We start from the raw sequence: 25,528 nt of genomic DNA, 5'->3' as shown, positions 1-25,528 counted from the left end.
TGGAGTACTAAATGGTCCTCTTTGACTTATCGATCCGTGGTTCTTGCCGATCATACCGTAGCGTTTGAAGATGTTATTTTTTCTATGTATTGTTGTGGTTGGACAATGACCGCTTTATTTGCCCCATCGGAGTGGCTTTAAAATACAGAGGGTTGACAATGTCTGTTTTCCAACAGGCCCACATCTTTGATCGATGATAAAGGATTTAGTTTAATAAAACTTCAAACAATCTTTTTGAGTTGCGGGTAAGTGCACTTGAAGATAAAATTATCTAGATGTACCAATAATCATGACATGACCATATATTGACAACTGTAAGTTCATCATATCAAAGATATGAACAACATCGACAACATGTCCTCATTTAAGAAAAATTGTAGTTAACCGCAATGTAGAAAAACTCTAAACTCTAAATGGGAGGTAGAAAGCCACAACCTAAACAACAAGAAACTGTCTGATGAAAAATATCTTCAATGCCATGCTTGTAAGTGAATCCCAAATCAGTTAGCTTCTTTGAAGAGATCCCAGAAGGTACTACATCATTTTCTTCCTCGAGAACTCTGTACCTACAAAATATGTGCAGAATAGTAAGGTTAAATATTGAAGGGGAAATATCGGAGACGCATGTAATTAGTAGTAAATCATTTGAGTTTCAACCCCGAACTGAGAAAATATATATTGAGTAGAAATAAGGTGCTAAATCCACTGAGACCAGCTCCCAAAACAAATTTAGACTTTTGGCTTTAGTTATTCGGCCAGAAACTATGTTTTTGCTCCAATTGTATGGTCTACATTTTGGGCTAAAAAGTTGTTAAATTTCGTTTTAGCCTACTATTTTTGTTTCTGATAACTTTTTGAAAAATGATATTTGTTTAGATTAACTTAGTTTAATTTTGTGAACATTTCAACCTAAAACTATATAAATTTCAAGAAAGCATGAAAAATCACACAATAGACATATTGAAACCGGAGTTCCACATTGATTGTGTGGATGCATGAACAAATGGATGAATATTTAGGGTGATATTTGAGTCAAATTTTTTTCTCAAATTATTCAAACCATTGGATAATTTTTTACTGTTAAATTTGGTCTCATTTTATCGCAGTCATTGAATTATAAGCGAAAGTAAATAATATAAATATAAATGTTTGAAATGTAATCATTGGATCAATCAACGATCATTTGATTTCAGCCTCATGATCTGCAAAGCTGTTAATGATGACCTACTCGTAACCATTTAAATAGGAGGGAAAAAAATGAAAGAGAGATTAAAAGAGGAGAAAGTCTTTCTCCATCTTCAGAATCAAGCGCATCACTCGTCTCGCACGTCGTTATGCCGGTATTTGGTATTCGTCGCGAAATCCCAGAGAGAGATGAGTCCCACTTATTTTGGTCAGGCCGAAATCTTGCTTTTTCAATTTTTCTTTTGATTGGGCCACTCTTTCGGGCACCACTAGAAGCCCAGCCAAAAGGCAAATGCCTAAAATTATAGGTCTTCAGCCAGAGTTGAAGTTGGTCTGATCAACTCTATTTTCATACTATTAGTCATTCATTTGGTCTTTTGAGAAAATGGTTATTGAAGATTTTTTTTTTAATAAATAATATTATCTATAAGAGTTAAGTACAAAAAACTACCTCAATTATTGGCGTAATGACACTTTCATATCTCTTCTTTTAAAATTGACAATGTCATACCTCATCTTTATAATTTGGTCCAATGTTATACCTCCGTTAGCTTGTCCGTGAATTGGTCTGTTAAATGCTGACATGGCATGATCCGGGGCCCAGTTCCTTGCCTAGATGGATTCCACGTGGCACCACACCCAATGTTTTCCCGCCAAATGTCATCCAGCTAGATTCCTAATACACGTGGCTTTCTCACAGGACGACACGTGGATATTCCATTAAAATTAAAATTAAAATTTTAAAAACTTTAAAAAAGTAAGGGAACGTTGTAAATTGTGCCTATTGAATTGGTTTCCTCCCCCCGCTACCCAAATCTTGTCGATCTAATTCCCCATTCCCATTTCCAGATATCAAGAACCCTAACCCTAGTTCTCGCGGCTCCAAATCTCGAACAGAAATTCAACAAAAAACCCAAACCATCTTGTCGACTCGCTTCCCTGACTTCGTTGGTGTTCGAAAGGGCTTTCATCTGGGTTCCATTGGCTTCGAAGGAAAATCAAAGGATTCGCCATGGGGTGGTACGTGCGCGAAGATCCTGACGAAACGACTCCTACCTATTGTAAGTTTTTTGTGCTTTTGATGATTCCAAATGTATAGTGGACTTATTTTTTGTTTATTCTTGTTTGAAAAGGTGGATTTATGCTTTGTTAATTTGAAATGGTTCCTACGGTGTGTTGGAATGGGTTGAATGTGGGTATTGTTTATTCTTCTAGCATTGTTTATTCTTGTTTGAAAAGGTGGATTTATGCTTTGTTAATTCGAAATGGTTCCTACGGTGTGTTGGAATGGGTTGAATGTGGGTTTTGTTTATTCTTTTAGCATTGTTTATTCTTGTTTGAAAAGGTGGTTTATGCTTTCTTAATTTGAAATGGTTACTGAGTTGTTGGATAATGGGTTGGTTGCTTTGTTGCTTTGTTTATTGTTGTGAAGATAAGGTGGTTGGATAGTGGGTTTGTTGCTTTGTTTATTCTTGTGAAGATAAGGTGGTTTGTTGCTTGGTTTGTTGTTGTTGAGAAATGGTTAATATGCATTGCCTGTTTGCATATAGTTGTGGTTTGTTGCAATTGCATATAGTTGCATATAGTTGCATATAAAATGTTGTGCATTGATTTCTGTTGTTGGCTTTTAAAATGCAATTAGTTGCATGTAGAATGTTGTGCATTAGTTGCATATAGAATGATTTGTTAGGTTAAAATGCAATTGCTTATGTTTGTTGTTGGCTTTTAAGTAGGGTTTGTTGTTGTGAATTTCAGTTTTTCCAGAACTATTCTCTATTGAATTGCATCATGGTGGGGAGATAAGTTATGACATGTACGTTGGGGGAAAAATGACATATATAGATAACTGTGATAAAGACCTCATGTCACTACCGGTGATAGATGATATGGTGGAGGCAGTTGGATACATTGAGCGGTTCATGAACTATTATTTCAAGATTCCCAACATGGACCTTTCCAATGGTTTGAAGCAAATTCAAAGTGATTCCGATGTTCAGTCCATGTGCAATTTTGTTCCAAAAGATAAAGTGATTGAGATGTATATTGAAGAATTGACGACAGAAGAAGCCATAACCCAAGAGCAACAGTTTCTGAAGTCCATAGAAGTGACAGGTCCAAGTAAAGTGGTTATTGAAGAGATAAGCAGTTCAGAAGAGGATGTTGGGCCAACAGCACTTAAACCAATAAGATACAAGGGCTTGCTAGCTATTGAAGGGCCAGAAGTGGATGATTGTTGCACATCTCAAGTAGTGCAAACATGTGTGACTGAGGTAGGAGAGATAAATGCTGAAGAAGGGAATGGTCAGAAAGAGAAAAATTGTGAAGGGCCAGAGAAGAGTAAGGGGAAATCTGTGGCTGAGGTAGGCGAGGGGGATACTAAAGTATTCTTTGATGTACCTATTAGTTTGGAGGGGAATGTTGAAGAAGAGAATGAATAAGCTACTGAAGAAGATGATTGTGACTTTGAAGAGAGTGAATATGGGAGTGATACTGATAACCCAGTGTTTTCCAAGTTTGATGAAAGGGATTCTGAGCAAAGAAGTGCAAGGCAATCTGAGCAAAGCCGGGAAATAGAAGAAGAGCAAAGGGAAGAAGAAATTGATACTGCAAATGTGGAACAAAATGTGGTTGATGATCCAGATTATAACTTTGATGCTCTTAAGAGTGTACACTCTTCGGATGATGAAGGAGGCAAAAAACATGAGCGATTTCCAGAGTTCAATGAGAAAACTGATATGAGGAATCCCACTTTTACACTCGGGCTTGTTTTCAGGGATCATGACCAATTCAAGCGAGCTGTCATCATGTACTCTCTAGTGAATGGATATGGAGAAATCCATTTTCCTAGGAATGAGAAATTGAAAGTCGTAGCAAAGTGTGCAAAGGGGTGCCCTTGGAAGTGTTGTGCTGGAAAAATGTATGGTTCGAACAGCATACAGATCAAGACCATACTTGATGAACACACATGTGGGAGAACTTGGGCAAACAAGAACATGAAGTCCCCTTTGCTGACTGATTTGTACATGGACAGGATAAAACTGAATCCCACATGGCCTGTGGATTCCTTTTTGGCAACTGTCCAATCAGAGTGGAATCACGGTTGTACAAAGAGGAAGGCTTACAGGGTTTTAGATAGGGCTTTAAAGATCATTGAGGGAAAACATGCAGAGCAGTACACAAAGTTGTGGGACTTTGCTGAGGAAGTGAAGACGACTAACCCTGGAAGCACAGTGAAGGTGAAGTTGGATAGAGGGAGGTTCCAAAGGATATATGTGTGCTTGGGGGCTTGTAAATAGGGGTTTAAGTCAGGGTGTAGACCATTGATAGGATTAGATGGGTGTCATTTAAAGAGTGTATATGGAGGTCAGCTACTTTGTGCTGTTGGCATTGACCCAAATGATGAAACATGGGTTATAGCGTATGCTGTTGTAGAAATGAAGAATAAGTCCAGTTGGATTTGGTTCTTAGAGTTATTAGCCGTTGATGTTAGTATTGTCAATCAAGAGGGATGGACATTTATCAGTGATCAGCAAAAAAGGTTAATTCCAGCCCTTAAAAAAGTCCTCCCTAATTCCCACCACAGATTTTGTATGAGACATCTGTATACCAACTTCAGAAATCTGTTCAAAGGGAAAACATTGAAGGATGCTTTGTGGTCAATAGCCAGAATAACAACAGTTCCCTACTTCAAAAAAGCAATGGAGGATCTGAAGAAGCTCGATGAAAAGGCCTACGATTGGTTGGTGAAGTTGCCTGCACATCATTGGAGCAAGTCCCATTTTGAAACACATCTGAAGTATGACATGTTGCTAAACAACCTCTGTGAAAGTTTCAATGCTGTCATACTTATACCGAGGCAAAAACCTATTGTCACCATGTTGCTCCTTATTCATACACTCTTGATGAAGAGAATTCAGATGAGAAGGGATATAATGGCGAACAAAGTTGGAGATCTCTGTCCTAAAATCAAGAAAAAGTTGGAGTAAGCCAAAATTCAGAGTGGCAGGTGCATTGCACAATGGTCAGGGGGCTCTAAATTTCAAGTTGATGCTGGATGGGGGGAGCAATATGTGGTTGACTTGGTTGAGACGACCTATTCTTGCAGAAAGTATGCCTTGACAGGAATCCCATGCAACCATGCAATATCGGCCATAAATTTCAAGAGGGAAAAACCGGAGGACTATGTCAATGCTTATTATTTGAGGGTGCGGTACTTGGAGCTGTATTCTCATTTAGTAATGCCGATGAATGGGATGTCTATGTGGGAGGAAACTGATAAACCACCAATATTGCCTCCTACATATACAAGGCAACCTGGAAGGCCGAGGAAGAAGAGGAACAAGGAAGCTGCTGAGAGGGACAATGAGGGTGAACAAACTCCCACAAACCCAACCAATAATCCTCAAGGTCCTCCTCAACCACTTAAGCTAGGAAGGAAAGGCCAAGGCACTTTGAAATGTACCGTATGCAAAAAGGAAGGTCATAATGCAAGAACCCATCATAGACATCTTCCTCCAAGGGACAAACAGGTAACATTTTCTACTTTATATGATTTTTTAAATCCCTTAACATCATATTACACTCTTAATCCTTTAACATCATTTTCTACTTTGTAGGCATCCACATCTGCTCAAGGACAAACTGCACCTAAAAAGAGGACAAGGAAAACAAAGGTAAAAACTTAACCATTTCCTTAGTTGTAAAACATTTGGATTTAGTTAAAAAGCTTGCTTGGTCTCTAAATGAACTTTGGATTTAGGCATTACAATCAGTAGCCGAATCACCTAGAAGCACCAAGCAGAGAAAGACCAAGCAATCCACTAACTGAATCATCCAAGGGCACCAAGCATAGAAATACCAACCAACCCAGCCACAGCCACGTTTTTTGCACAGATGGTTGTTTTTTGTAAAGGAATTGTAAAGTTTGAACAGGTTTTATGCATCCAATAGGCCTTTTGTGAATTGAATGGATGATGTAGCAGGTTTTATGAATTCAGTAGGTTTTGTAATGTTGGTTGGAGATGCTAGATGAATTCTGTTAGTTTTTTGAACAGGTTTAACAATTTATGGATAATTAACCAGGTTTTATGCTTAATTTGGTCTATTTCATATTTTTCTTGCAAATGATGAGTAGTTTGTGCTTGACTACACTTGTTTTGCTGTTGTTGTGGTTATATCCATTATTTTTGGGTGAGATTTTTTAAATTTCAGGTCAAGGATGATATAATATGTGCTTAGGGATGATAATCTGTGCTTAAAATGGTATATATCATAGGTTTTTTTTTTGGCGGGAAAATTCAAATTCAAATTAACAAAAAAAAAAAAACCAAATATATTTTCTGACGTGGATGACATTTGGCGGGAAAACATTGGGTGTGGTGCCACGTGGAATCCATCTAGGCAAGGAACTGGGCCCCGAATCATGCCATGTTAGCATTTAACAGACCAATTCACGGACAAGCTAACGGAGGTATAACATTGGACCAAATTATAAAGATGAGGTATGACATTGTCAATTTTAAAAGATGAGGTATGAAAGTGTCATTACGCCAATAGTTGAGGTAGTTTTTTGTACTTAACCCTATCTATAATAAAGGGGAAAATGGTGGGTTTAACTTCACAATGTTTATATAGAGCGATCTGATGAGGATCTAAGTTGAGAACTTAACTCGAGGAGGAACATATTGTTTGTCTAAATACTTCAACTTGAAGGCCACCCATCGTCTAATATGATAGACCACCTAGTTTTTCAATCAATTTGGATGGCGAAGGTTGAACTCAAGATTTCATCCAATATTAAGAAGAGAAGTACCATTGAACATAATATGTGACTTAAAACGGCTATAACAGAATAAGTATACCTGTTTGAATTTGAGCAAGAATATGCCTGAGCTAGATAGTTAAGCAACTTGGATATTGGATAACTTTGGACAACGCATACTTAACGACCTTCAGCTTTTGCATGTATCTTCAATGTGAACTAACGCAATTGATCCCATCCTTGCATTTACAGCAGATAATATGCCACAGAGTTCAGAGTCACCTGCATAAAAGATCATATCCACAGCTTCAATTGTCTTTACGATATCCCTACTTTCTATTTGTGGAAATTCTATAATAGCACATTGCATTCAATGCAACATAAAATGGGTAAATTTTAAAGAAATAGATTATGTACTTTCATCTACCCCCGTGCACCTAAGGCCACATGGTATTGTAACCGCACCCCTTATTTTATTTACAAATAAAAATAAGTTTAAACTATATTATATTGAAAAAGTTAGCATAGTTTATTTGTATATTTCAAGAGAAAACTAATAAAAATGATTTGAAAATTTTGAATTTTAACAAAAATGACAAAATAAAAGGTAAAGTGAATAATACTAGAATTGACTTTTTAGTGTAAAAATGTAGTTTTTCGTTAAAATGAACAGTACCGTAAACTTTTCAAGCATTTTAAGAAGGGAAGAAGAAGATAGATACAGCATAACCACCTGTTACTGGAGAAAGAAGAACTTGAATGCTTGATGGAACTTTGGAAGTGAGAAAAGGCCCCCCAACAGTACTTGTTATGACTGATACAAGATTAATCCCTCTCTCACTTGCAAATCTGAATGCTGCTTCCTCCGTGAGAATATTCAGAAGTACATAAACCTGTCAATTAAAGAAAGAATGTTTTTCATGCACAATGAAGCCTCGTTTGTTACATCAAACTATACTGATCATTTCAACTGGATAGACTCGGACCACTGACTATCTCGGACCACTGACTATTTTCTAATTGTAAGAATAAAGAAAGAGAGAGAGAAGAGGAAACATTTACCCATCCACTTGCTTTTGCAGTTAGAACTTGATCAACTGGAGTTTGGCAAGACTCATTAACAACTCTTGCATTTCCGTTGCCGTCTTTGACAGTGATAGTACTAATAGAAGAGGTGAGTACAACCCTTTTCACCGTTCCGGAATTCACACAGGATTTGAGGAGGTCTAAGGTTCCTTTGATTACAGGCTCAATGATATTTGATCGAACATAATTCTCTAGAGATCAAAATTTCAGATAGGAACTCATAAGGGTTTTATGTACTAAGAGTGCATATGTGCAATTTTTGTCTAGTGAAAATGTAACATGATGCATTAACAATGTTTTCTTTGACAGTAACACTCAATTCCATGGATGCTGCTACGTGACATACGCCGTCACAGCCCTTCACAGCCTCGTCGAAGCTTCCTTCTTCTCCCAAATCCACTCGGAGCAATCTCAACCGGTCAGTGTTTGTCCACAATGAAATAGGTGCAAACACTTGGAAACTCATCACCCTTACTGAAACATTCATAGAAGAGATAAATAATCATGCCTATGAGTTAAAAAGGATATCTGAAGAAACTCATCACCCTTTTGAAACAATATGACTAGTCCAGTTTTTTCGGCTGATTTGGCCTTAATTCAAAGAAAACCCAGATGTGCAAAGCAATTTTTAACTTGGGCTAGTCGTGGCTTTGGTAAAGGCGGTAGCCTTCGGATTATTTAATTATTATTATCTGGCAGCAAATAGGTTGCAGCCCTACAATTGAAGTGACAAGGAGCATATGGCAGCCAGGCCTTAGCTGAAAAGCATTTTCTCATAGCAGAAATGGGTAAATAACGAAAATCAAAGAAGAGACTGACTCTTTACCGAAGGCAATCATTTGGAGAGAAGTGTACTAGAAAGGGAAAATTTGGACACTCGGGTTAAAAGTTTATAAAAGCAGCAAGAAAGGCAAGCAAAAATGACTCTCAACACTGTGAACTCAACAGCAAGAACCCTAGACAACCTTGTTATTTTCTGTTATTTCCTTTGTATTTTCCCACTAAAAACTTTCTTTTGTCATTTTTTAGAAGCTCTGCTACATGTACTTATGTAGTATCGATTCCCTTTTGTGAAACTTTTAGTGCTATTCCATTTAAGAAACTGCTTGTTTTGTAAAACACAAGAAGAGGTGCTCAACGAGGAGACAAACCTCGTCTGCCAAGGTTGAAACCTTGCCCAAACCTCCTTTATTTACATTTCTGTGAAGTAGATCTAGCTTTTATGTATTTTCCTTAATCTTTATCTTGATCTCCAATGCTTGTTTCAAAGTTTTTACATGCTCAATCATGTTGAACTAATTGTTTTTGCTTACCTTGTTGCTAATCAAAGTTGGATCTCAAGAAAGTTAGCAACTTGAATGAAAATAAACATTCCTATACCTTGATATATGATGTACAATCAAAAGTCCTTGTTTACTAGGGATGCAACTTGGGTGGGTTGGAAGGTCAACCTAATCTTAACCTAACTTTACAATTCGGGCTCGGGTTCGGATTGGGTTTCATTCGGGTTCATTTGGGCTAAGGTTTAATTGGGTTCGGATTTACTTGGGTTGGGTTCGGGTTACCCAACTCTTTCAAGTTTAATCTTGTAACAACTTAGTTTCCAAGAATTCCTAAAAAAATTAAGCCAAGTAGCATCAAAGCTAGCTAACTTTAATTTCATAAATCAATCTACTATAAAGCTTTAGGATTTAGAGACTATGAATATGGGCTGACTAATCAAAACCTCTTATTCCCTAAATGCTTAAGTAATTATTAAGGGTAATTTATTAAAAAAATATTAGAAAGGGCGTTGGTTTTTGGACTTAGCTCACTTGGGTGTAGTATGAGCATTAATTGATATGGTTTACAATCTGGTTAGATTGGGTTTGGTTAGTTGGGTTGGGTTGGGTTGAGGATGGACGGGCAAATGATCAACCCAACTCAACCTAATCAATTAACGGGTTGAAATAGGGTTGGGTTCGGACAGGTTATAACAAAAAAAAACCACTTGTTTGGGTTTAAATTTGGGTTGGACATGGATGGATTCATATTGGTCCAACTCGAGTTGCACCCCTATTGTTTACAAGGCAGAGAAAAAAACTTTTTGCGGACTTAACCAATTTGTAAACAATCCTTTTTGAACTGAGGAGTCTAAGTAAATTGTGGCGCAAGTAATCGGCTTATTTGAAACTAAAAACTCAATCTGTTTCCATGGAGCACGTGTAACATGAGGAGTATTCCAATACTTATAAGCACATGTAATGTCCCTCCTCCTATCAATGTGGGATTCATTCTCAACACGCACTTCACATGTGGAGAATTTTGAAGCCTAACACGTGAACAACATAAATGAGGTGACATGAAGTACGTGCGGGCCTTGAGCTTCACATGTGAGACAACCTCTCTGACACCAAGAAGAAGTTGAGGTTTTCCAAATAAAACTAATTGACCATATAAGAAATAACTTAAATACTTATAAGCACATATAAAGTCTTTTCTATCCCCATTGTGGGGTTCATACTCCTAACGATATCTCAACCAGAAACTAGACCTATAAATTGGGCCGGGCCAGCAGAAACTTACATTCGTAGTGTACCAATCAAAATGCCATACTTGGTTTGTTCTCTAACTCTTTTTTGGAAGGGTTAATTATAGTTATAGTATGGTGCAGAAATTCCATTCATACACGCATATGTATTTTTTATATATTGACATTGGGATATAATTTAAAATGCATGTAATTATTATCTAACCTTGGCAGTCACATGACTTCTAAGGCAGGCCTATTGATGATTTTTCTAGCTAAAACAAACTTTGACTAAAAAAAACTTTACCATTATCAGAATCTCAATTTTTTTTTTAATAATACGGAAAATGACAGTCATGATTGAATTGGAAAAAAAAAAACTATTTTTGTATACTTATCAATCTAATAGATATAAAACTCAAATATTAAGTAATTCATACTATTAAAAACTTATCCCAAAAGCTAATGCCAACTCAAATATGATCCTTCTTTCAGCTACTATGCAAGTATTGATGCCTTGACCTAAAAATTATGCACATTTTAGAAAGTTAATGGTACTCATGTGAAGGACTTGAATCCAACAGGTTAATTGTCACCATGAGTTGACCATTAATATAAGATTTATGTGTAAGACTCTCCCAACATGACATTATATTAGTTGGTCAGGCTTCCCGCTGGTGGTGAAACCAGAAATTCTCTCTCCTAATTCAGAGTTCTTCTGCCATCTCTCTTTCTCCCTTTCTAGTTCAAAGATCAACCATAAAAAAGTCACACAAACAAAAATCTAAACAAAGAAAGTTATGTTGTTCTACTTGGATGAAAATAGAAACTTGAAAAATAAAACCAGAAAACATTAATAGCTTAGTTAAAGAAATGAACAGACCACGATCACGGACTGTGGCATGAACCATGTGGCCTTCGAGGAGGCTCTTCACCAACCAAGACCCTATAAAACCGGTGGCTCCGGTAACACAGTAAGTTGCCATAGCTCCCCCTTTCTATATATATATATATATATATATAAACACACACAGAGATATGCATATATAATCAATAGTGTTGGCTGTTGTAATCATGTAGCATATATAATATTCATATCCGAAAAATAGTATAATAAGAAACCAATAGGCGATTAACGAAGCATGTGAGGCGATAGTAATAAATCGTTTTTTTTTTTTTTTTTATTTGGAAAGCAAAAATATTTCCATTTCTGGTCTACCATGTATGGAAGTTACATTAATCACAAATGTACTATTTTGGAGATATAAGATAATGAGTGTGTGTTGTCAATGCATGCATGTTTGCCAAATGTTAAATCATCCATTTGATTTGAGTTGTACACGCTCTCCACATTCATACAATTGGGATAACATATTTACCCAAAAAGGCAAAAAAGGAAAAAAAAAAAGAAAAAAAAAAAAAGAAAAAAGTATTTACTATTGTTAAGAGGAATTTTTTACAGTGGGACTTTTTCAATAGATTATATACCACCTTATACTTTCTACACAATGTTATGTAGTATTGACACGAAAATTGACGTTAAACTGTGAAGTGACAGAGAGTTCATGAAAGGTCCCATTTTTGAGAAAGTCCTCTTAGCATTTCTATTTCATATTAATTTGTCCATCATGTATGATGTAGAAGTGTTTGATTTACAGAATTCGAACTTGAGACTTGACATATCACTAAATTAAGAACTAGATAAATAAATATGTAATAATAATGCAAATATTAAGGGAAAAAAAAGTTTAAGGGAAACTACACCACTTTGCTTGCTAAAAAATGACTAGAGTTGTAAACGAGTGGAGGAAAACCGAGTATCACTATGTGCTATCAAAACACACTGTGAAAAGAAAAGATCAATAACATCAACATCTCTCTCTCCCTCTTTTATCTGTCAACCTTTTTGTGTTATAATTACAATGTAATATTTTACACATGCTTCGCTCCTGTCACTAACAAAGATTATCTCTCTAACTTTTACCTATTTATAACATGTGAGAAAAAATTTTATTTTTGTTTTTGAAATAGAAGGAGAGAGGAAGGAAGTGATAGAGAACGTAGGAGTGAGAAGTTTTTTTTATTTTGTATTTTATAATTAGATATATGTTGTGATTACATGTAGGTAACACTTTGAAGAAAAAAAAAACAAAATTTGGTTGTGTGAAATTACATTTCTGCCCCATATTTTTTATTCGTGTTTTGTTTTAATTAGATGGTTAAAATGATAATTTCATAAGATTTTGGTTGACAGTAAATGTTTTATTAATTAGTAGAGATATAACACAATTTCATACATATATATTACTTTGAGACAATCACATAAACGTCTTTTTCATTTTAGATGACGGAAATTCGGTAGGAGGCTAGATTCTCACGCAAGTAGTTTAGAAACCAAAGAAGATGGGACAGTATAATATCAATCTCCATCTGAGAAATAAAAAGTCCAAATGAAGATAGTCAATCTAAACTTAAAACAAAAGTAAACATAATCCAAACTCACAAACATGATTTTTCATTCCAAACAAACTTGTTGAATAGTATGCAGTTCAAATTGTCTCATTACGAGCTGCCGAAGAGTTGTCCGAGCCAAATATACAAATGTTCAAGCTCGGTGTCTTTTTGAGCCGAACTTAGGCTTGGTTTGTTCCGCTCAGTAGCCAAATATGAGCTGAACTCGATGCGAGTTCGAGTTGCTTGAAGCCACTTGCAACCTTAAAATTGGTGTAATCTCATTTTTCATAACTTTCTCATTTTTAGTTTTTTTGGGTGATTCGAAATCCCAAGCTGAATCAATTTTTGTGTACATGAAGATAGTAAAATTGGTTTTGCATATCACCACGAAAATCACATTATTCGAAAGTTGTGTGTTTTCAGTTCACATAATTCAACTAGTTCTTCAAATTGATTCAATCTTAGGCGAACAAGTATATGGAACAATTCTCGTGCACTTTTGAGTGTCATGGAGTGGTGAGGGGAGCTTGAAATTTGAAACTAGAACTTATGAAATATTCTTGAAACTGAATAATCTAACGGTAGCTAGATATTTTAGCTTAAACATTCCATGTTACACTTTTTTTTTTTTTTTTTTTGAATAAACTATACAATAAGTTAACAATAACGTAATTCAAATTCATTGAGAATCGAACCTAAAACCTCTCACTTATAAATGAGGAAAAATATCACTAGGCCGTAGTATTAAGTAACCCGCTCCATGTTACACTTAAATAAAGTATTAATTGATAAAATAAAATAAAATAAGTAATGCTAAGAAGACTAAATTTGCAGACTAAATGATGTGTCACTAATAGGAATGAGCACGTTTATCAACGTCTAAATAATAAATCAATTATCAACTACCATATCATTTAGTTGCCAAAATTTTATCTACAAATTTAATCTCTCTAATATTACTCAAAAAATAAATAAAATAAAAACAGAGAAGAGGGTTTCACGTATCCACTCCTGCAAAACCACTATTCCTCATCATTATATCTCAAAAAAATTCAGCTTGAATGAAACAATGCAAAGAAAACCCAAAAAATCCAATTACATTAAAAACCCTAATAACTTTGCGCAACCAATTCCATTCTTTTTTTTTATTTTTTATTTAAATCCAGCCAATCCAGTTCTACAAATTTAATAATTTTCAATAGGCAAAAAGGTAAAATTTGACATGGAGAAAAGATTGCTGACTGGAAGGGATTCGATTACGTGCAATATGGTGATAAAAAAAATATCGTTGAGTTTCTTGCCATATTTTTTCTTACCAAAACCGGCGGCACTGCGCGGACAATTTTTCTATTTCTTATCTAGACAGCAAATAAACGAGTTGATCAAATGCAAAATCCACCGTTGATCCGAATGACTTGGCCATTGACCCACTCGCCTGCATCCGCCGCTAAAAACCCCACAATCCCAGACACATCCTTGGGCTCGCCCAATCGACCCAGAGGGCAAGCATCCTCAAGCCTCTTAACCGTCTCCTCACTCTTCCCGGCAAAGAACAACTCCGTCGCCACCGGCCCCGGCGCAACGCAATTCGCAGTTATTCCGGTGCCCTTGAGCTCCTTGGCCAAAATCTTTACCATCGTCTCCACCGCCGCCTTGGAGGCCGCATAGGCTGCGTACCCAGGCGTAAGCCCCCCGACGACCGACGACGTTATCATAATAATTCTCCCGCCGCCGCCGCGCTTGACTCTATTCGCCGCTTCCCTAGAAACCAAAAACGCCCCCTTGGTGTTGACATTGAATGTGTTGTCCCAGTCCTCCACCGCCGTATTGGCCACGCTGGGATATTTGGGATCCAAAACCCCCGCGCTGTTCACGACGATGTCGAGTTGGGTCCCGAATTCTTGCTCGGATTTGTCGAAGAGCTGCTTCACCTGATCCGGGTCCGAGACGTCTGCTCGGACCGCAATAGCTTGCGATTTTGGGGTTGTCTGGTTGAGCTCTGAGACTAATTGATCTGCTTGCGCCGAGTTTGATGAAGCGTAATTGACAACGACCTTTGCGCCAAGGGAGTGGAGGTGAGCTGCAATGGCACGGCCGATGCCTCGCGAACCGCCGGTTACGATGGCTACGCGGCCGTTGAGGGGCAGGGAAGAGGAAGAGCAGTGCTCAGCTTCGCTGGTAGTAGTTTGCGCAGCCATGACTTATGGATCTGAGATGGTGATTATGGAGATAATATACTATTATTTGGCATGCAAATCGTTGGATTTTTTAAAGGGATGATGCGTCAGCACTTACATAAGCGTCACCAAAACAAATTTTTCTGTACGCTCGAACCCCGAAACACTAAAGTTACACGTATCAAATGTTGATTTGTTTATCCACGTGACAGTGACAGAGGCGGATCACATGGGGCGGTTACGTCTTGTGCTAATTATTTAAGAATGTATAATATTAGATAGAGTGATTTTCAAATTAAATTTGTAAATTTAATGATGTTAATAATAAAAAACAAACACATTAATTAATATTTAAATAATAATATAATCATCAATAACGATATCATTTGATCTCTTTAACATCATCCTTCAAGAATATGTTAAAATTTTATTTCACGCAATACATTTTTATAATAACTCTTCATATAGTATGTCAGGTGAAATGTTGCGAATAATCATAAAATGAGATTTAGTTCACAAATTTCTACACAAAAATAGTTAGTGATCAATTCGTGAAAACTCTTAATTATGATTCCACCAGTGGCAGATCTAGAAAAAATTATTCTTAAGGTCACGTATAAAATTTGCAAATATTTCCTTAACAAATAAATAGCCTTGGAAATTAAATCATAACTCCAAAATCCATAAAATAACATTACAAATTGCAATTGTTTATCGTTGTTTCATATTTGAAATTGTATTATAACTTCATTATTAATAAAGGGGAATTGAAATTTTAAAGATCGGTGATTGATAGAAATTATGATTAAAGACATGGGTTTATCTATGTCTAGAATAGAAGGTTAAGTAAGTTTGTATTTTTTTTAAGTGGTCAAGTCTTATGGTTAAGAGAATATATAAAATGGCATGGTTTTGCTGCAGATCAGCAGTCTCAGCAGCAAAGAGACTTTGTATCAACAGCAAAGGCATTTCATCGAGCAGTTGAAAGGCATACCTCAAGGACAATTCTAAGCTTAAAAGAGGCAGCACTTAGGTCTTCCATAGAGATTTGCCGAAGTTGGGAGGGTCAGCTGACCCATCCCGCCCCTCAGTGGGTCCGTCAATGCTAATTGGTAACATTATAAAGAGTGTTAACGAAATACTTCTGATATTGTTCATTTTTAACGTTAAGGATATTTTTACTGTAAAAAATCACTCCTGGTACTATTCACTTACAACACCTTTTTGTCCTTTTGGTTAAAACTTAAAGTTTTCAAACCATTTTCATTAGTTTTCCTAATATGTGTAAAGAATTAATAAAAGTTGAGATCATGTAATCAACATATAGGCCGTATTGAAAATATTATGAGTGAAACCCAAAATTATTTTCTCTAAAAACGCTTTCAATCGTTTAAAAGCACTAACCAAACGAGCTCTTCGATGAATGAAACTTAAATCTCCCAATCTCAATCCATCTGCTACCTTCAACTTTGCCATATTTGGAAGTTACCTCCAGTTCTTTCTACAATATTGAATCTACCGAGTTATCTCCAATCCTATATAATCCTAGGCACCAAACGTGTACGGCGCATGAAGAACAATCCCTCGTGACAAATCTGCGTTCCAAATGACCAAGTCCGGCATGCTCAGTCTCAATGCATTCAAAAGATAACTTGCACGTTTTGGAGGACGAGCAACATTCTAATTTCGCATTCAACCAACACAGAAACAAATTTATATCACTCAGCTGCAGTGCATCATTCAAGAGAAACCAAAATGATATTAATACATCCGGAGTTTCTAATCTACAGCCGCGTTCAGGCAAGAATTGGATCCTTACGCAGCAGTGACGGCTTCTTCAGTTTTCTTTTTCTCTTCCTTCAATTTTTTCCAGTTTTCGGCGTTATCTATTATTTCACCAGTTTTGATGAGGTAGCGAACTCGTTGTCCATTTTCCAGAATTTTATGACCCACCCTACTTGCTACATTCTTTTCTTTCGAGAAAAGCATCACGTTCGAGCTGTGTATAGCTCCTTCTACCTGGAATATGAAATTTAAAATGTTTATTTGTAATTAAATGAAACTAGTAAGCAAGGAAACAAAAGTTGACGGTTCCAAAGTTCACGAAAGAAAAAGAACCTTAAGAATCTGTCCTGGTTCTCCCTCTTCCCTGCTCTTCATATGCTTCGTCTTCAAGTTTATTTCCTTCACTATCACAGTACTATTGTGCTTAAAGATCTTTGTTACCTCTCCAGTTTTACCCTTTTCATGTCCCGATATGACTTTCACTGTATCCCCAACCTTAACATGCATTTTGTGCAAAACTGGAAGGCTGTTTGGCTTGCATTCCTTCCGCTCCCATCTTTTGAGCTGCCAGACGACGAAAAAAGCAATACTTCAGGAGATGAACAGCCTTAATATGCTACATCATATCCCATTACCAAAAATAGCTTTTTAAAAAGAAAAAGATACTAAATTATGCAAACCAGAAATTGAAATAACGTTTTCTTGGTTTAGCCAGCAAATCAAGATAAAAGACTCTCCAGCTACAAACAAGCAGAAGCATCACTTTCTAGAAGCTAGTAAGTTTGCAATTCCACTATACATGCATCAGATTCTGATTGTATAGGCAGGGAAAATAGATAGGACTCGTGATACTAACCTTCACGACGATGAGGCAAGGCTTTGCTGTTAACTTGGCCTGCGCACAAAACAAGCAGATAAATTGTTACGAATGTTTCTCTTTTTTCCACCCAGTGATCAGAGTAATTCAAACTTAAACTACAATGTGAATTGCATAAAACCAATTCCCATCACCTTGACGGCATCAAATTTTGTTTCTTTGGGATTACAAGAAAGAACAAAACATAAAAGAAAACCCATGCAGAATTACGGGCTTGGAAAACATATCAGATTCTTTTTAAGAAACTTTCTAGTAAAATTAAAATATAGTATCAAAATTCAACATGACACGTTTAGTGAAAAACTTTACGAGATCCCATCTACTGGAGGCGTTAATACAAAAACTTTGAAAAGAAATGAAATTATCATAACAGAATGAACCGATATGTGTGTCACGATCAGTATATAGAGTTCAGAAAGCCCCGCTTATGACTATGTAAACCGAAAGCTCACTCTAGCTAAACGTTCATTTCATACAACTCAGTCTTGTGTCAATGAACTCAAGTATAAACATTATTATCCACTAATATAGGGCTACTTATAAACCCGGAAAACACCAAATCATTGATTAGGGCATTAGCACATTGTCATTATTAGGTAGTGGGATAGAATACAGAAACTGAATCAGAAGTTATTAAGAAACAAAGTACTTAAGGTCCTATTTCTAAATCTTATACACAAAATTGTGTTCTTAATTTCTTATATCCATCACAAATTTGAAATATTCTACCGGAAACCTTCGTTTACCACTAAAACTGTTCAACCAATTCCTTCATCTGTTTTTATTCACTTCCAACTTAATAATTCAAGTTTGTAATAACTTGGAAAATTTTTGAACAGAGAATCCAACAATGTCAGAACCATAACCAAAGGAGGTGCAGTTTCTTCAAATAGTACACAAACACATTAAAATTTATCAATCTCCTTTTCACTTCACCTATTTGTAGAAACCCCATTTTTGCATATTAATAGAGGAATTCAATTCCACAAAGAAAAGTAAAATCACATCAATTTGCAGAAACCACTGTAACAAAGAGTGTTCAGTTTAAGCAAAACCCACTTCCCTGTTACAAGCAAAGAACTTAAATGCAGCAAAATACATGTATATATAGAGGTATATACAGATATTTTATATTTGATACAAGAATTGGGGGAGAAAGTCAAGCATACCGGGACAGGGTAAAGAGTTGGGGGGAAGAGGCTTTGGCCGAGGAAGGAGTTAGAGGAGAGAGAAAGAGAGGTCATGGAGCTCTGCAGTGCAGCCATGGCTGCCATTTTCGTTGCTTGGCTATGAATGTGACTGAGAAACGGATAATACAGCGACGAGAGAGAGAGAGTGTAAATTTACAATAGGATTGGATTGGGATCAAACGACGGCGTAGCTGGTCTTTTGGTGGGTTTTGTGGCAATCTGACATATGCATGGAGGGTAAAGCCCAGCCCAAATTTTAGTGGGCTGGCTGGAATAACGACTGTGACTGGATTCATAAATCTCTTTTGGCCCTTAAGATTAGATTTGAATAATTGTTATTGACGTTTCAAAAATGTACTTAAATACTTCAAAATTTTAATATTTAGAAAGAAAAATACTCTAATATGAGAAGTGTACACTTATATCTTAGAGTGTTAATAATAATTTATTTTAAAAGTAATGTGAATGATTATTTATTTTGACAAAGTCCAACGTACCAAACTAGAGTGATTTTGTGGACACAGAGCTGTCTTTGGACACCCAAAACTTAACCATGTATATTAGAATGGGAACGATTTCCGCATTCTTTTTTCTCTATCTGATGATTTGTAGGAAAAAGAAACTATAATAAAAAAAAAAGAAGTGCAGTATTATTTTGCTATTATAGCACAATCATCGGTGATGTTCCCAACTTTTTTATTTATTTTTTGGTTGGTGGAAGGTTTGCTTCCAATAAGACACAAAAATTGTAAGGGGAAATTTTATTTGAACATGTATAACCTCTTTTTACACCTAATTTACTCTTCACATCCATATTATTTTTAATTAAACTATTAATATCTTTTTAAACACAATTTTATTACCTAAACTACCCTCATAAACCTAATTCAATATGTAAATGTATATTTACACCCATACTACTAACTTGTTGAATTTGTCTTCTTTCTTGTGAATTTGTGATAACTTTTTCTCTTACAGAATAACCAAATCAATATGATTTAGATTCTGATTTATGCATTCTCTAATTTTGGTTTTTACTAAGTTTGATTTCGAGACTTAAAGGTCCGAGGCTACTTGCAGTTTTTCTTTATTCTTGTTATATTTTGCATTTGTTAGAGAAACATCAGTTGCAATTTTGTTTGACAAGTTTATATATACAAGTTTAGGTATGGGATTGATGTCTGCCCCAGCACCCTTTTGCGGTCATATTGTTGCCAATTCCATCAGCAATTTTACTCTCTTCATTGTGTCCTTTTGGGTGATTACAGCTTTTATATTGACATTCGGCTTCAAATCTTTGTTACAATGTTAAAAAAAAAAACTTGGCCGGTGGTGATTCACACTCGATTGAATCTCTTGCACTCTCCCTTTGAGTGCAAAACACTTAAAGATGATTGTCAAAATTGCTGTTCAAAAGTTTCTGTCTTTTTTTTTTTTTTTTTTTCTTCCTTTAACTTTTTACCACCTTTTAGCAATAACCCATAATTTTTCTATAGGTGCCTATGCTCTTTTGCCATTTGAACTTAGTTTTATGAATATTTACATAAATATCATCAATCTGGTTTGTGCTTGACTAATTTTAACTAGTACATAATCTACATCTTCTGTCTCCTTTGGCTTGACGATGGAGTGATTGCCTCAATTTTCTATAGGATGGACTGGGAAGTCATATGCCTTCATGGACTAGTGATTTTTCTGTGCCCCACATTCAGTCACGAATCTTATTTTTTTCGTCACTTTCTAAGTTTCGTAGAAGAAAGATTAAATTGGTGATAGTAAGAATTTGATTATTAGATATGGGTTTATTGATAAAATTTAGTTTTATTGTTAATTACATCTTGTACTTTATAATAATTATGTAATATGTAAAAAAGGACACTTCAAAATTAAAATTTAAGTTGGGTGTAGAAAGAATTTATATGGGTTCAAATAAAATTTCTCAATTGTAAATTATGCAGACACTGAAAATAATGGGAAATAAGTTCAAAAGGGTATCAACTTTTCCTTCATTTCCATTGCAAAGTATGGTACATAAATCTAGAAATCTGTCATCTGAGCAAAACAGGGAGGAAGAAAGAGAAATGGATATGTTACAGGGTCGAATGTTGAACCGAAAACCTGTGTCACTCGACCAGAAATCTTAACTACTCGAAATCCACTAGTTCTAGCCCAAAGACTGCACATGTATCAAAAAAAGCAAACCCGAGAAACCAAGAAATAAGAAAGAAAAAGAATGAAAAAATGGGGAAGCCAGCGTCTATACTTCATAGGTATCGGCTAGGCTGTCCACAGACTCCTCTCTGTGGTGTTCGGCCATTTGGATTCTGGTTTCTGGTTGGTTCACGTCAGGTGTGCCTTCATCTGTTACAGATGACAAGGATTTCACATGATTCCTGTTGTGCCTCATTTTGAGCATCCGCGATAGCACTTGTACGATGTCTCTCATGGAAGGCCTTTTTTTGGGGGCACGACTAACACATTTATATGCCAGAGCTGCCATTTCGTTGAGCTCTTGCACATGGAAACTCCCATTAAGACGCGAATCCACAATTTCTTCCCACCCAAGTTTCCCCTCTGTATTCATCGCAGCCTATTTTTCATACAGAAATATCATTAGATGTGCAAAGTAAACAGCATTATTGGATCCAAGTGGACAAGTACATCTGCTAAAAAAAAAAGGAAATGATAGTCTACTATGATATTAGGTTATCCATATTGTCACAGGGTCAAATTACTTCAATCTCAGAACCTGTTTCTTTTGGATAACCTCTGTGTATAAGCATGCATGATACGTGCGCATATGCAGTGCGTGTGAGAGAGAGAGATCTAGAGATCTTACAAGTTCAACATATTCCATTAAACCCTGTTGAGGATTTCTTGCAGCTATGAGCTCAAAGAGCAAAACTCCGTAGCTGTAAACGTCACTTTTCTTGGTGAAATTCCTTGTAGATATATATTCAGGATCAAGATAACCAAAAGTTCCCCTAATATTAGCTGCATGTTTATCCACCATTTCTTCTCTTGAAAGTCCAAAATCAGCAACCTGCTTAATCCAACTTAACCCTATATAATATCTCAATTGGCAGCCTAACTCTTTATTGTTTTAAATACATATATTATGCAAAAATCCAAAATGCAAGAAATTTTTCGATATTTGGAAAGGAAGTAAATCAAATATTTCCTCTTCACACCACACGATATTATTTCGGAATCTGCAGTTGGTAATAATTATAGAAAAGTTGGAAGACATACCCTAGCTCTCATGGATTGGTCCAACAGAATATTGGATGATTTAATATCACGGTGTATTACAGGAGGAACTGCCTGAAGTAAAAAAGTGCAAAATAGACGAGTAAACACCCTTGGCATGAATAAAATCATGTGCAGGCATGCCCAGGCAGAGATGAAATTCGCTGTGTCACACAATACGATTTACTTACTCCATCATGAAGATACTCCAAGCCCCTAGCTACGTCTAGAGCTATTAGAACTCTCAAATCCCAGCTCAATGGCTCATGCTTTTCACCTACATAAAGAAAACCATGCTATTCTTATGTAACGAACTTATATATGCATATTGAGTGGAGTTCATACTGCGTGATAAATCTAAAACATTACATCAAAACGAACATATTTGAAGTTGACAGCCATCTTACTGTATAAATGAGAGGCCAAACTGCCTTTACTCATGTAGACATATATAAGCATATGTTGGCCTTTTTCTGCACAATATCCAATTAAGTTCACGAGGTTTCGGTGATGCAACCTTCCCAATAGCTTAACCTGAAGGGGAAAGAACAGAATCAACGTGAGGGACTACAACAGACAAGGTGGATAAACTTGAAAAGGAAAACTACAACATGACATTAAGCATGTTTATGATTTTTCGAAGTCTCCAAAAACAAATCTCCTGAAAATATCTGTAAGTGGATTAACTTTCTTATATTTCACCAAGCTCCCAAACATTTAAACACATTTCCGATAAATTTATACCATTAATCAATAACTGGTAATCGGGGCATAAAACTAGTAATTATCAACCATCAAATAACCACTACCTCTGTCTGGAATTCGTTCTCCCCTTGCTTAGAATCAGTTGCAAGCACTTTAACAGCGACAGTCTCACCCGTTGACATCTGAGCTTTGTACACAGGACCAAATGCACCTTGCCCTATCAATGTTGTAAAGTTATATGTTGCTTTCTGCAGATCCCTGTATGAACCCCATTAACAAAAAATTAATAAACCAAATGGGAAAGAAGATCGAGAACTTAAGTGTGCAAAATAAGCTGCATCTCGTTTAAAAAGAGTAATATATTAAGTCATTGTGAATTTCACCAAAAAAATAAAACAGGGAGTACTAAGCAGTTAAGACTTGGGAAGAAAGACACCAAAAATTTCATGATGAAGCAGGCGGATTATTTACCACTGTGTATCATCTTACGAGAATCCAATATGGTGTGGACCTATCTAGTAAATTTTGCAATTATAGATGTATGGCATTTGGTATCTCACAGAACAATTGAAGCAAACCACAGTAAATATGTAGGCATATAAAGCTTTTGTGATTGTGTCTGTGTTTTCCGTGAATATCAGATTACCATTCCTCTGATAAGAACTCAAGCTATCCACCCTATTCACATAGATTGATCGTCTGGCTTTCAAATGTTTACAGTAAGCATGCAGACTCATTATTTAGCGATTGCCGGTTACTTTATTCATATTATCACTAACATTCTAAAGATAGAATCTCGCATATTTCCCATAAACATGATCGATACATTTCCATATCAGTCAAGAAACGGTGCTTGCCTTCAAAAGTGCCAATTCTAGGTAATTTAGGATTCGTACATGCAAAGTTCTGAATAAATCATATTGAACATTCTCGTCACATGTAAAGATAAAGAATATGATAAAAAGATAATCGTTTAAGATAAAATCAAAAAGTAAGGTAAACAAGAGGAATAGGTTTTCTGCAAACATTACTTGTAAGAATACTCGGGAATTCCAGACATTGAGACCACATTGCTCTTCTTAAATCCTTCATGCCAGAAGGATCTACCATTTTGTCCAGATCTTACAGGCGAATCCGGACCAAGTGTCGAGTCTGACAATATAGTACAAGAGTCAGCACCATTAGCACGAATAGGAATAGTTGCTGCCCTCCGAGAACTGCTATTCCCTATCTGCAAGCGCCTCCTATGGTACCTAATGCAGAAGAATCCAGAAATTGCCAAAAGCACTCCAATCACTACCCCTATAGATAATCCAACAATAAGCACAGCTGGCTCGGCCTTCATCTCCTCAACTATACTTTACTGCCTGTTCAATTATCCATCCCAGTAAAAGACCTGAAAAACGCCAATCTGATATCAAGACTAAGGAAAAACAAAAGAAGGCGCCACTCGTTTGTAACCTACTAAAATATCAACGTCATGATCTTCAAAGTTGCGAGGTCAATTCCCAAAAATTTGTTGAAATTCAAGGCCATCAAAATAATCAAATACAAACTCCAAACTGTTCAAAAAAGAACATTCCGGTATACTATTCTAGCTTCCATTTCCAATTTAGACAGGAAACTAACATTGAATAAGCATTAACTAATTCTACTATTTATGAATTTAAAACCCTTTTAACAGTAATAAGAGAAAAATAACAGTTGGAATTAATCTTTTATCTGAATTTTTTATCTGGGGCAGGATGGAATAAAAACCCAACAGTTTTTATTCCAAATAAAAGCTTAATTAAAGTGGGAAAAAGCAAAATTCAGCAGTCTAACTGTCTATGTTTAGCAAACTCTAGTGAAAAACAATTACTTGATCTGCCTACCATCTAACCAAATCAAATTAAACTGAGATCCTATATGATACCAATAGATACTGCCAATAAAAATTTCCAGATAATCGACAATCTAAGAAATTGGGTCAGTCACAAACGCAATAATGCTCTGTTTGGTTGCTCACAAAATAAGCAAAAGAAAGTACATAATTTTAGAAGAAAAAAACACCCGCAAAGCCAAATGCAAGTATATGGGACCAAGTTAGAGTTTTTCCACTTTTCTTTCCTTTTATTCAACTCAAACTAATTTTCTCAGCAACCAAACAGAGATTCAAGAGAAACCCACCAACAGATCATGACCAGGAAACCAAAAACAACAGAATTAAACATTAAAAAATCAAAACAAAAACAAAAAGAAGAAATCAAACCATAGTGTTCGACGTACAGCTTTGGGTATTACCTGTATATGCAGAGAAACCGTTACATGTTCTGCAGGAGTATGGAAAACAAGTGAAAGTGAAACCAAATGATTTGAGATTTGAGAGAGATTCAAAGGGTGATATGTGCGATGATGAAAAAATAGTTGAAGAAAAACAAGTTGGCGTGTGAAAGAAATGGAAGCAAACACAGAAAGAAGGAAAGAGTGAATAATAGTAAATGGTATGTTTTGCTTGCTTTTTAAATTCCGTGAGTCGCCGCTGGCAATAAGGTAAAAGAAACGCGTCTC

At 36.0% G+C, this 25,528-nt stretch overlaps 3 protein-coding genes and 2 pseudogenes across 4 annotated transcripts; 1 reads left to right on the top strand and 4 right to left on the bottom strand.

The window, feature by feature from the left end:
• Positions 1-393: 393 nt before the first annotated feature.
• On the bottom strand, positions 394-8,484 carry LOC137714776 (putative anthocyanidin reductase). Its single transcript, XM_088690228.1, is given in 6 exon segments — positions 394-566; positions 7,047-7,151; positions 7,153-7,228; positions 7,680-7,839; positions 8,009-8,221; positions 8,325-8,484. Coding segments are annotated over 6 exon segments (744 nt in total). The 5' UTR covers positions 8,358-8,484; the 3' UTR covers positions 394-409.
• LOC148697812 (uncharacterized) lies at positions 3,921-5,801 on the top strand (annotated as a pseudogene).
• A 5,628-nt stretch (positions 8,485-14,112) lies between the features above and the next one.
• LOC137715360 (NADPH-dependent aldehyde reductase-like protein, chloroplastic pseudogene) lies at positions 14,113-15,332 on the bottom strand (annotated as a pseudogene). Its single transcript, XR_015960563.1, has one exon. The product of XR_015960563.1 is annotated as an NADPH-dependent aldehyde reductase-like protein, chloroplastic pseudogene (transcript).
• Positions 15,333-16,856: 1,524 nt separating this feature from the next.
• Positions 16,857-19,195, bottom strand: LOC137715709 (large ribosomal subunit protein uL24c). The gene is made up of 4 exons (XM_068455049.2): positions 19,004-19,195; positions 17,814-17,852; positions 17,291-17,521; positions 16,857-17,191 (listed from the first exon to the last, which is right to left on the bottom strand). Exons 1-4 carry the CDS (start codon positions 19,106-19,108, stop codon positions 16,988-16,990), a joined length of 579 nt encoding a protein of 192 aa, XP_068311150.2. The 5' UTR covers positions 19,109-19,195; the 3' UTR covers positions 16,857-16,987.
• Positions 19,196-21,002: 1,807 nt separating this feature from the next.
• On the bottom strand, positions 21,003-25,488 carry LOC137716183 (calcium/calmodulin-regulated receptor-like kinase 1). Its single transcript, XM_068455591.2, has 8 exons — positions 25,262-25,488; positions 24,010-24,374; positions 23,083-23,236; positions 22,681-22,807; positions 22,465-22,550; positions 22,277-22,348; positions 21,864-22,067; positions 21,003-21,614 (listed from the first exon to the last, which is right to left on the bottom strand). Exons 2-8 carry the CDS (start codon positions 24,321-24,323, stop codon positions 21,282-21,284), a joined length of 1,290 nt encoding a protein of 429 aa, XP_068311692.2. The 5' UTR covers positions 24,324-24,374; positions 25,262-25,488; the 3' UTR covers positions 21,003-21,281.
• Positions 25,489-25,528: the final 40 nt, after the last annotated feature.

Source organism: Pyrus communis, chromosome 3 (assembly GCF_041283825.1).
Source record: "Pyrus communis isolate YQ-2024b chromosome 3, ASM4128382v1, whole genome shotgun sequence".
NCBI classification, from domain to species: domain Eukaryota; kingdom Viridiplantae; phylum Streptophyta; class Magnoliopsida; order Rosales; family Rosaceae; genus Pyrus; species Pyrus communis.
Note: the sequence above shows the minus strand (reverse complement) of the source record. Positions and strands in the feature narration are given on the sequence as shown.